Source organism: Erythrolamprus reginae, chromosome 2 (genome assembly GCF_031021105.1).
Source record: "Erythrolamprus reginae isolate rEryReg1 chromosome 2, rEryReg1.hap1, whole genome shotgun sequence".
NCBI lineage: Eukaryota > Metazoa > Chordata > Lepidosauria > Squamata > Dipsadidae > Erythrolamprus > Erythrolamprus reginae.
In genome coordinates, this window is record NC_091951.1 from 48647187 (window position 1) to 48660337 (window position 13151).

General features: G+C 39.3%; 1 protein-coding gene across 7 annotated transcripts in view; it reads right to left on the reverse strand.

The window, feature by feature from the left end:
- Window positions 1-13151, reverse strand: part of CFAP20DC (CFAP20 domain containing) — a 263548-nt gene that overhangs the window by 134587 nt on the left and 115810 nt on the right. For all 7 annotated transcript variants that reach the window (XM_070738145.1, XM_070738144.1, XM_070738142.1 and 4 more), the window contains 3 exons: window positions 11740-11880; window positions 7491-7627; window positions 2973-3150 (listed from right to left, as the gene is read on the reverse strand). In XM_070738145.1, coding sequence (XP_070594246.1) covers window positions 2973-3150; window positions 7491-7627; window positions 11740-11880 — 456 coding nt within the window. The remainder of the gene's footprint in view (window positions 1-2972; window positions 3151-7490; window positions 7628-11739; window positions 11881-13151) is intronic.

The following is a 13151-nucleotide window of genomic DNA, read 5'->3' on the forward strand; positions in this document are numbered from 1 at the left end:
TTATTCCTTTGTGCAGAGAAAAGAGGATTGTGGAACGGGGTTGCGAGAGTACCCTATTTAATATGCTTTCTAGGTTCCTTCTAATTTACAGAAAGCCAATTTTCACTATGCAAGCAAGATGCTTTTTTTGGTCTCATGACATTGATCAGAATATTGAACTAGGCAAACAATGAACCAATCACAAGTGCAATTTAGGAATGGTGATAACAACACTCTTGGCAATTTATGATATTGCCCATCCAATAGAAAATGAAGAAACCCCTTACTAAATTGAACTTGTGATTAGTTACGTATTTGCCTGGAGAGATAGATTTTGTTCAGCTTGATACTTTTGGAGAACTAGATAAAAATTTAAATTTGATTGAAATACAAAACAAGTGGAAAAAGAATCTAGCGAATAGTATTGCGGAACTGCGTTTCACACCAATTATTGCAGAGTTCAAAATTTCATGTAAATTGGGACCATGGTAGCGTTGATACTTGCTTACAAATGAAAGAGATGTGTGTTCTAAAGCAAACAAAATTTTATTAGCTCTGAGTCACAAGAAATGCTGAAATTCTTATATGGGGAGTCAGGGGAGGATATCAAATGCTTCTATATCAATTGTAATGAATAATTTTGTGTAACTTCTTAGGAAAATATGTAAATTACTATGTAATCATGGTAGTGCAGCAAACATGATAAATACAAGAATGATCACCTAAATGTCTAATTACTTTCACTGCAGAGTCAGATTTATGCTGGAGCCTCTAATTGCAACCTCACAATTTAATGAAGGTTTTAACACGACATAAAAAAGCTGACAAATGATATACAATATTCATTTGTTTTATTTCTTTCTTTGCCACCAATTTCCCTTTTGTAATGACATCGCGCACCTGCTAGAGAAGATATGTTTATACATTTTCTGTGCTGCCAGTTTAAAGAATTTCTGTTCGTAACTGGAACAAATCTAACATAAAGCAGTGCATATTATTTTAGGATTATAGATCAATTCACGACGGAGACAAATACATATTCTGCACTTCCCTTGCATTACTCTGTATCTCCACAATTCCCCCCACATCCGTCATGTTAATAGAAACAAGGATATTTGTTTTCTTTCTTGCAATATTTCAGCATTTATTTCAACTGCATTTATCTGGGAGTACAATCTCTAGAATACAATATATTCTCCTGGAAGAAGTCAAAAGCTAGTTAAAAAGGAACTAAATGATTTGGACTGTTCTCCACTTCCTCTTACCTTTTTTTTTTGTAAATTTGACTCTATTTGTTATAGTCAATTTTGATTATGAAATTGTTATTTACCTGGGAAATTTGAAATCCAAGTTGTCAAAACAATTTAAATACTTGGGAATAATACTACAACTAAATGTACAATGATTAAAAAGGATGACTACTGTATATAGAACTAAATAAACAAATAGAAAAAGACTTGGAAAAATGGAACACATTACCTATTTCGTTGAAAGGAAGAATTGCTACCATTAAGATGTCTATATTACCAAAATTAATATACCTGTTCCAAACCATACCAGTACCTGTACCACTGTACAGTAACATTTAAACACTGGCATTTGCAATTAATTGATCCCATTTTCAATTCCACATTACATTTTTCCTATAGAATGAGCACATATATTCAATTGCTAGTTACCAAACACACAATAGTGAATTTAAATAAATCATACGATATACCTGCGTATGTTAACCTAGAATCAATTACAAAGTGATATGGATACAAATATGACTAAGACTTTTGCAATAATGTCAAAGATAATATAGTTTTTGAACGGTTCTTGGCTCTGGAAATATTCTGAAATCAAATCATGAAGCTCTCTGGCTGACATGATATGGCTTCTGTCAACTCAACCAGCCTCACAAGAATATTGGAAAACAATTTAGTAATAAAAGAAAATATCTTCTCCACAAGTATCTGTTTCCACTACAATGTCTTATAGCCGTCTCCAACACACTAGTCGACAGCCTTCTTAATTTTAAAATCAGGTCATTCCCCTGTTGAAAACTCAGCTGTCCAAGCAATAAAGCAGAGAAAAGTGTTATTAAATATACAGTGATCCCCCGGTTATTGCGTTCCCGACCATTGCAAACAGGCTAATTTGCGATTTTTCAACCCGGAAGTCAAAACACCATCTGCGCATGCGTGCCCTTTTTTCTATGGGCACGCATGGGTAGATGGCGCCGGGCAGATCAGCTGCTGGGCGGCTTCCCTGGGTCTTCCCCCTCTTGCTGGCGGGAGGGCGAAGCCCCCCCAGCAGCCGCTCGCCCGCCGTTCGCCTGGCCACCTGCCGTTTGCCGCTCGCCCGCCCTTTGCCCGGCCACCCGCCGTTCGCCCGCCCTTCGCCTTTCGCCCGGGAAGTTCGCCAGGAGTCAGCGGAGAAGCGGCGCGCCTGTTTTAAAAGATCGGAGCCGGCCTGGGGGGGCTTTCCAGCAACCCCCGAGCCCCGAACCCGGGGGTTGCTGGAAAGCCCCCCCAGGCCGGCTCCGATCGTTTTAAAACAGGCGTGCCGCTTCTCCGCTGACTCCTAAAGCGGGGAAGTTCGCCAGGAGTCAGCGGAGAAGCGGCGTGCCTGTTTTAAAACGATCGGAGCCGGCCTGGGGGATCGAAGCCGGCCTGGGGGGATCAGAGCCGGCCTGGGGGGGGCTTTCCCTTTCAGGGCGGGCGAGCGGCGGGCGCGGCAGCAGTGAGGAGTTTGCGTGGGCGGCGGGGAAACCCCAATCTTCGGCTCCTCGCTGCTGGGAAGTAAAAACACCATCTGCGCATGCGCAGATGGTGTTTTTACTTCCACAGCGCTACTTCGCGAAAACCCGCTCGTTGCGGGGGGTCCTGGAACGGAACTCTCGCAATGATCGGGGGATCACTGTACTATATAGTTTCTTGAAGTAATTAATTCAGAACAATTTAAAAATGTTAGTGTCAGTTTTTATAACTATTGCCTCATCATCTTACCTTTGTCCAGAGAAACTTGATTTGTGTTACAGATATTTTGTATATTTTTTTCATCTAAAGCCATATTGAGAGATGATTGAGACTGTTCAGTCATTACTGTATCTTGTGCTGGTTCTGTTCTCTTTTCCAAACTTGGCATTTGGCATGACCTTTTTGTCGTAATGCTTGATTTTGCTATCTTAAAAAAGGAAAGAAAAGACATTTTCTGATATTTTATCAATTCAGTATAAAGCACATTATTTATTTATTTGATTTATATGCCATTTATATCTCCGGGACCGCCTTCTGCTGCACAAATCCCAGTGACCAATTAGGTCCCACAGAGTGGGCCTTCTCCGGGTCCCATCAACAAAACAATGTCGTTTGGCGGGACCCAGGGGAAGAGCCTTCTCTGTGGCGGCCTCAGCCCTCTGGAACCAACTCCCCCCAGAGATTAGAATAGCCCCCACCCTTCTTGCCTTTCGTAAGCTTCTTAAAACCACCTCTGTCGTCAGGCATGGGGGAACTAAGATATTCTTTCCCCCTAGGCTTCTACAATTTATGTATGGTATGTTTGTATGTATGATTGGTTTTAAAATAAGGGTTTTTAGCTGTTTTAGTATTGGATTGTCGCATGTTGTTTTTACCACTGTTGTTAGCCGCCCCGAGTCTACAGAGAGGGGAGGCATACAAATCCAATAAATAACATAAATAAATAAGTATTAATTGGATTTACATTAAGAAAAAGAGACAGAAAAAACTGAATTTGAAAGTTTAATTAAAAGGCTAAATTTGGACAATGGTATCCAAGTGATATTTTATCTATATATAAGCTTATACTATTGAGTGTCAGTAATAGTGGTAGATTGCTGCCTCGTTCTCCCATACCAGTGGTGGAAATTTGGTCCTGCTCGCAGAACTGGTAGCGATGGCCGGCTGGCCATGCCCCTGAACCGGTCCTCTGGTCTGAAACGGCTGGCAAATGTGTAGCAGGCATGTGGAATGGCTGGCAATGTGGCACAGGTGCATGCACGACCAAAGCATTATGTGCACTTCTGACGCGATGTAAACTGGTAGGGAAGGTAAGTAGAATCTACCCCTAGTGAGTGAGTATTTTTTCCCAAAATAAACTGTACTTCTATAATTTTTTTAAAAAAGAAGCTAGATAAATAGTAAATTAGTAAAGCTAAATTTATATTACAAATATTGTGTTCCATTATCATACATAACAAAAAGAAGAAAATGTGAGACTCAACAGGACAAGCTTTCAAGTTGCCAGTGGGACTGTGTTGTGTTACTATGCGGACTGTAGCTCCAGCCCCATGAGTACTTCCACAACTGAACACAGGTAGTCCTTGACTTACAACAGTTTATTCAGTGACCGTTCAAAGTTACAAGAAAAAAGTGACTTATGACCAATTTCACACTTATGGCCGTTGCAGCATCCCGATGGTCACATGACCAAAATTCAAAGGCTTGGCAACTGGTTCACATTTCTGATAGTTGCAACCTTCTGGCAAGCAATGTCAGTGGGGAAGCCAGATAAATTTAACAACCATGTTACTAATTTAACAAGTGGAGCGATTCACTTAACAACGGTGACAAGGAAGGTCACACAATGGGGGCAAACCTACTTAACCAATGTTTCACTTAGCAACAGAAATTTTGGGCTCAATTGTGGTCTGCCATGCCTTCTCCTATCAGCTGCTGCCAATCAACCAGCTGTTTCCTTTTGCCTTTCAGTTTCATTTGCCACCAAAAGATATTAAACTGGACACTCAGAGCTACCTCAGGATTTGGGCAAATGCCTCCAAATATCTATTGCAGGGATATATCTATCTACAATAGACCTCTCCCCTTCTCTAAGAGGTCTGTAAGGGGGCTGCATAAGTGTACCTTTGTGCCTACCATTCCTGTCCTAATGTCTTTTTATCTTTTCTACCTCCACTTTATACTTATATTATGTTAAACATACTACAATACAATACTACAGTGTTCCCTCGATTTTCGCAGGTTCGAACTTCGCGAAAAGTCTATACCACGGTTTTTCAAAAATATTAATTAAAAAATACTTCATGGGTTTTTTCCCTATACCACGTTTTTTCCCACCCGATGACGTCATATGTCATCGCCTTTAATAAATATTTTTTTTAATAAACTTTAATAAATAAACATGGTGAGTAATAATCTGAATGGTTGCTAAGGGAATGGAAAATTGCAATTTAGGGGTTTAAAGTGTTAAGGGAAGGCTTGTGATACTGTTCATAGCCAAAAATAGTATATTTACTTCCGCATCTCTACTTCGCGGAAATTTGACTTTCGCGGGTGGTCTTGGAACGCATCCCCCGCAAAAAGCAAGGGAACACTGTATATTTGTATGACAAATGAAATAAATAAATAAATAAATAAATAGTATCAGAGGACAGGTGCAGTGAGTAAGGAGGAAGATTTTTAAGGAAACACAGAAGTTCCATTATCAAGGCAACAAGGGTAAAACATATTTTCAGTCCATAACACAGAAAAAGTAATATCCAGCTCCCTAATTCAATGAAGTATAAGAAGGAGGAAGAGATATAACACAATCAGACTGGCAAGATTTTGTAAGGATAGTCAATTGTAATAAAAGTAGTTTTAGGCTTCCTGTGGAGTTCATTTCTACCTAGCAGTAATGTCAGGTATATCATATCTTCAGCTCCTTCTTTCAAGCACCCAAAGGCATCTGATCCACCAATATAATAAAAATTTGAAGTGAGATAGGCTTCAGCCTGATTTACCTGGGTTATTCCTTTGCTCCTTTCTGGGGCTTCAATGACAAAGAGCATTAAGGGATTTTCATTTTCTAAAAACACTGATGGGTCTCATTTGGGACCAGAGGCATTTTTTAAAAAATGAAGCGCTGGTGTTTTGTTTCACAATATGCAAGCCTCTATTGTTCTTGATCAGATGTTTTTAATACGTCTGAAGCCTGGTACATGCAGAAAGCAACATCTGGGGGGACACTAGCATCCTTGGATGTGGTGCTGAGGACCTCAACATTTTTTACACTGCCAATTTTAATAGATGGCCGAATCACAGACTAAAGATGGGTGACTTGAAGACATTAGGCGTCACAAAGCAGCCTGCCACTTTTTCAAAAGGATGAAAGGTTGGCCTCAGTTTTGTCTGTTTTTCTGTTTAATTTTGTTTTCTGGGTAACAATGGGAGTGGGAAGCCTATGGGAAGAAAACTGTTTCCATTCCTACCATTAATCCCCTATTTATTTTCTGGTTTAGGGAGGCAATTGAAGGTTGGGATGGGAAGGGTTTGTCTTTCATAAGCTTTTTCTTCATACAGGTGGTCCTTGACTTAACAACAATTCACTTAGTGACATTTTGAAGTTAATGGAATGAAATGGGAAAAATGACTTACAACTAGTGCTCACAGTTCCAACACAACAGCATGCCCATGGTCAATAGTCAATATCAACTTTATTTGATTAGTCAATCGACCATATCAAAGCGAGAAAAAGGACCACATCGGTTGTCATAAAACTGTGACTGGTTAAAATACAATAAAATTGGCTAAAATAGAGGGAATTTGAATAAATAATAAGTTAAAATGCAGTATAATATGCTAAAATTGAGTAGTAAAACATGAGAATATAACTCGTGCAAAGGATTATATTAAACAAATCTAAGATACTGATATAAAATATTCTTAAGTGAGTTCATCTCCTTTGTATGCCACCCTAATATGTGATCCCAACCATCCAACAGCAAGCAAAAGCAATGCTGGAAACTGGATTTGCTTGACAACCACCTGAGTCCCTTTACAACTCAAATTCAAAGGGTTGGTTATGACTTATAAAGCCCTATAAAGCCCTACATGGCATAGGACCAGACTACATCCGAGATCGCCTTCTGCCGCATGAATCCCAGCGACCAGTCAGGTCCCACAGAGTCAGCCTTCTCCAAGTTCCATCAACTAGACAATGTCATTTCGCGGGACCTAGGGGAAGAGCCTTCTCTGCGGGCGGGGGGGGGGGGGGGCCCTCTGGAATCAACTCCCCCCAGAGATTCATACTGCCCCCACCCTCCTTGCTTTCCATAAGAGTTTTAAGGCTCATTTAGGCCGCCAGGCTTGGGGCCATTAGATTCTTGCCCCCTGGCCAATGATTGTGTTGAGAGAATGTTGAGCGAATGGAATGACTATTTTTATAGGGGGTTTTTGAGGGGTGGGGGTGGTTAGACTTTTAAATTTAATTAATTGAATCTAAAATATTGTATACTGTTTATTATATGTGGTGAGCTGCCTCGAGTCCTCGGAGAGGGGCGGCATAAAAGTCCAATTAATAAATAAATAATAAATAAACTACAATTATTCACTTAACAACCACTGCAAGAAGGTTGTAAAATTGGGCATGACTCAATTAACCATCGCTTTGTTTTAACAACAGAAATTCTGGTTTTCAATTGTGGTTGTAAGTTGAGGACTACTGTATTTTAGATCTTAATTTGGGGAAAAAAGTGTCACCAAACCATTTGTCCTTCAGAATCTTACCTCCCCAGATATCCTTGTTGTTAGCCTTCGGCCTGAGAGAGGAGGTGGCCCAAGGACCTTAGATCCAAATGCAATGTGGGATACATCTTGACTCTTACTGTTACGTATAGTAGCTGATGCTCGGGTTGTTGGAGGGTCTATTAAATAGCAAAATGGATAATTTACAGTTTGATACTTTGAACAATGACAAATAGTAGTTAATAATGCTAATATGCAAAATTGATTGTAAGATGAATAGCCGCACATATTTGTATAATAAATATGTATGGTAAGTAACTATCCTGAAATCATTCTTATGTAGTTTATATTTGGTAGCAATCCTTATATTGATGTCACCTCAGTATAGTAGCAAAGAAATTATTGATAACTTTATCAGCCAGCAATTTGTATGCTAAATAGAAAAAGCAGCCTTACCTAATGAATATATATCTACCTAGTCTATTCAGAATATGTTTCTCTGGTAATTCTCTTTATTGCACAAACGAATAAGCAGATAACAACAGATACTAAAATTTGTCCTAACTTCCAACTCCGAGACTCACTGTATGTTTCACCAAGAATATGATTTTATTTCATTAACAGAGCTGGGACTGAATTAACAGACCATATCTTTTTATGGTACTACAAATAGGAAATTTTACAGTAGTATGTATTTAAAACTCTCTCAATTTCATTGCTCGATATACATCCCTATATTTTTTCAGTTATTAAATGTACAAATAGTATTAGGCTTCTGAATATTTTCTAAAAAAAATCTATTTGGTTTAGTTTTGGTTAAATAAGATTTTTTTAAAGATTATGCTCGTCTTTATGTTTTGCTGAGAATCATGTCCTATTTTGTCAGAACCATTTGCCCAGTTTTTGTTTAAAATAAAAGGGAACTGCAAGTTGTAATGCAGGATCTCCTTCCTTCCTTCCTTCCTTCCTTCCTTCCTTCCTTCCTTCCTTCCTTCCTTCCTTCCTTCCTTCCTTCCTTCTGTAAGTCTCCATAATATAGCAGTATAATCTGATGGTTTCCATCGACCTCTATTGGCCAGCATTCCCTGGACCCTGGGCTGTTTTTCACTGTTGACGTTTCTTTCAAAGGAGATTTTAAGAGAAATTTTTGAGGGTGTTGTTGTGGAGGAAATAGGAGGAAGGAGTATTAGACGTGTTTGCCATCTTAAGTTACAGTATATATTAAAAAGCCTTTAATAATGTGGGCTCGTGAGTTTAACTGCAGTATTAAAATGGAAAAGATGAAAAATGGAATTTCAAAATAAATTGAAGCTTAAAATTACCAAAGCCCTTGTTTCTAGAAAGGCCTGGCTTGGGGTATCTGAAAGGAAGTGAATGGCATAAGAATTCGTTTCTTATTCATACTGCTAGATTAAAAATAAAGATTAAACTCTAAAGCTCAAGGCATTCATTTTCTTTAGTTAACAAGAATTCAAAAAGTGACAGAGTTCAGGGATATAGCTACTAATTATTTTACCACTTTACTAACCAAAACTAAAGTTGTGCTAATGTAAATGCTGTTAAAAAAAGGATTTGTTTTGTTCTGCTTTAACATTCTTATATTTTGGCCTTCTGGTGTGAATCATGACTGATTGAAGGTGTCTACGCAAAATGAGATACTGAAGAGTCAGGAGACTGGCAGTGAGACTTCAGCTCTTCATTGGTTATAAGTGAGCAAGCATCAGCCTCTGTCTGTTTTTGGCAGGGGTTTGAATAGGGAGCCCTTTTGGGAAGGAGCCAATCAGAATTTCCCTGCTCCACTTGCTTGCCGGACTGGAGTGAAAACTTCCCAACTTTTCAGGATGTAACAATCACTTTTGGAAATGTTCAATTTAAGCACTATATAGGTCATAAGCAGTAGGACTTATAGAGGAGACTGACAGTCCTCCTGCTTATAACTTATGACTGCATGACTGTAATTTTGTTGTTTGTATCTTTATGATTTATGTTGTTTCCTTGTATGATTTGAATGCTTATTTGTACCCTATGACAATCATTAAGTGTTGCACCTTATAATTCTTGGCGAATGTATCATTTTTTACGTACACTGAGACATATGCACCAAAGACAAATTCCTTGTGTGTCCAATCACACTTGGCCAATAAAGAATTCTATTCTATTCTATATTAGAGACCTCCAAAACAGTGAGTTCAATTTAACACTTGGTGAGTTTTACTTTCTTCAGATTTAAGACATTTAAGTAGATACTGATTAATGTAAAATATTAAATTGGGAAAAGCATAAAGAGAGAAGAGAGAGAGAGAGAGAGAGAGAGAGAGAGAGAGAGAGAGAGAGAGAGAGAGAGAGAGAGAGAGAGAGAAGATTATGACTTAAGAGTTTTAAACTTTGGGAAACCAGAAAGATTTGGAACATTAGTTATTTTTGCTGTATGATTTGAAAAATCATATAATTAAACAATAAACTCATGGAAAGAGACTGAAATAGAACTAATTTCATATTTAGGAAGAGGCTTGATGAAAATCTTTCTTTTTCTGCATTTTGTGAACTTTCCCCTCCTCTATTTTTTATATTCATTTCCCACAAAAGGCCATATATCCTTCAATATGTCGTGCTCTGGAGAAAAGCAGTTCAGGAGGAGATACTTTGTTTAGGACATTTCTCCACCCTACCAAGGGGCAAAAAAAAAAGGGGGGGGGGAACTGTGTCAGTCACAGAATACTGCATAAGGAACTTTTATCTGAATGAGAAGGCAATAGCCAATGATCTTCATAACATTTCTCTCTCTCTCTCTTTCACATGTTAGTGATCATGTTGTTAAAGACCAATGGAAGTCACAAAATGAGGAAACCAGAAGCTTCTTCAGCTCTGACTGGATGATGGGGAGTGGAAGGATTTATATTCCTTGCATGAATGGATTTTCAGAGGAAAGAAATGCAGACTAGAAGAATGCAGACTTCAACTCTTTTGGCACCTGAGGGAAAAACGGTTCGCCATCACTGTTTTAGAGGGTTGTTGAAGCGCTTGGAGGTTTATCTGTATCCTTGGATAAGTAGGAGCACTAGTGCTCCTACTTATCCGAGGATACAAATAAACCTCCAAGCGCTTCAACAACCCTCTAAAACAGTGATGGCGAACCTTTTTTCCCTCAGGTGCCGAAAGAGCATGTGTGCACACGATTGCATATGCACGAGTGCCCACACCCATAATTCAGTGCCTGGAGAGGGCGAAAACAGCTACCCATGCCACCCGGAAGCCCTCTGGAGGCTGGAAATGTTGCCTGTTTCCCAACTTCTGGTGGTCCCAGTAGGCTCATGTTTTGCCCTCCCCAGGGTCCAAAGGCTTCCCTGGAGCTGGGGGAGGGTAAAAATGCCCTCCCCCATCCCCCCTAGGCTCTCTGGAAGCCGAAAACACCCTCCCAGAGTCTCTGTGCGAGCCAAAAATCAGCTGGCCGGCACACACATGCATGTTGGAGCTGAGCTAGGGCAACAGCTTGCGTGCCAGCAGATATGGCTCCGTGTGCCACTTGTGGCACCTGTGCCATAGGTTCGCCATCACTGCTCTAAAATGATGCAGTTGACCAGCTGTCTGCAAGGATTATAAATCCTTCCATTCCTCACCATCAGTCATAGCTGAAGAAGCTTCTTGGATGAGAAGCAAAACGTCTTCAAGGAAAAGACAAGAAAGTCTAATTGCCTCCTGAAAAAGCACCTTTGGGACAACCATGACATGGATGACTGAGAATCTCTATAGATAATTTCTTTAGATTGGTTTTATTTATACTTACCTTGTAGTGAGCACTTAAGATAACTATAATTTTTTTTTAAAAAAATCAGACTACAAATGTTAAAACTACTAATAAAACTAGCAATGGATATTATAGACTCTGAGACCGGAAGATATGTATCGCCCTTGAAAAGGATGGATGGGTTAAACCTTGTTCCATTTTTAAGTAATTTTTATTAATTTGTTTTTAAAAAGCATAATCAAGAAAATATATACATTGACATATTTGCAATATTTGCAATACACAAAAAAGAAAATAGAAAAACATACACACACTTCTAAACCAACAAAAAACACCTGGACAATTACAAAATTACAAATAACATAGAAATATCATCAAACCTTGTTCCTTGAATAATTCACAGTATCTAGGTTTCCACAAAAGCTGTGTGAAAACAAACATGACATGTTATGGCTTAACACTACGTGTGATTATAGGTAATATCACCTGAATAAAAGTCCTTGGCCCAAGTAGACATAATAAAGAAACATTGATCACAAAGAGTACCTAATTCTGGTGAATTTAAAGGTCGGCCTCTACATTTTTGTTCTGTTTGGCGCAGCTTCTTCATATTCAGCAGCTGTGTGACTTGCAGCACATCTGCATTTAACTGACAGGCTCGAGGAATCGTATCTCTTGGCCCATTAGCTGTAAAAGAAGATTAATACAATCTGAGTAAACAATAGCAAAGACTTCACCTTCTCATTCTGACTATCTGAACAAAGAATAAAAACCAATGACAGTATCAGTGTGCAGTACAGATACTAGAACTCTGTTTTAGATACTGTATTTTTATAATGAGAAGAACTTTTCAGCAGTCTCAAGGATCAGAAAGCAAAGGAAAAAGAAGTCCAGACATCTATTCAATTTCAGCACCTTTTGAAGCCATGATTTCTTCTGGATGAGACTCATTATTTATAGATTAGAAATTAGCAGCACCAGACATTATCTTTACTTTGCCTGAACAGATGGGTTTAGTTGTTAAATGATGTGCCACAGCTCCCAACATCAAAAAGGATACGGAGATCATTATATCTCTATCTTAATTCTTTCTTGCCAATAAAAACAGGTGAGGTTCATGTGAAGAACCTGATGCGCTAAATAGGTTTTGGGATGAATGCATAAGGATGAGGGTGAGAAGAAAGTTTCTGGTTAGAGGGAAATAATCTGTCTGATTGTCTGTCTGTCTGTCTGTCTGTCTGTCTGTCTGTCTGTCTGTCTGTCTGTCTGTCTGTCTGTCTGTCTGTCTGTCTGTCTGTCTGTCTGTCTGTCTGTCTGTCTGTCTATCTATCTATCTATCTATCTATCTATCTATCTATCTATCTATCTATCTATCTATTTATTGGATTTGTATGCTGCCCCTCTCCGGAGACTCGGGGCGGCTAACAGCAATAATAAGACAGCATATAATAATAATCCAATACTAAAAACAATTAAAAACCCATTATAATAAAAACCAAACAGACATACAGACATACCATGCATAAAATTGTAAAGGCCTAGGGGGAAAGGGTATCTCAATTCTCCCATGCCTGGCGGCAGAGGTGGGATTTAAGTAGCTTACGAAAGGCAAGGAGGGTGGGGACAATTCTAATCTCTGGGGAGAGTTGGTTCCAGAGGGCTGGGGCGCCACAGAGAAGGCTCTTCGCCTGGATCCCACAAAGCGACATTGTTTAGTTGACAGGACCCGGAGAAGACCCACTCTGTGGGACCTAACTGGTCACTGGGATTCGTGCAGCAGAAGGTGGTCCCGGAGATAATCTGGTCCGGTGCCATGAAGGGCTTTATAGGTCATAACCAACACTTTGAATTATGACTGGAAACTGATCGGCAACCAATGCAGACTGCGGAGTGTTGGTGTAACATGGGCATTTAATCTATCTATTACTCACATATGAATTGCGATTGCATAATTTTCC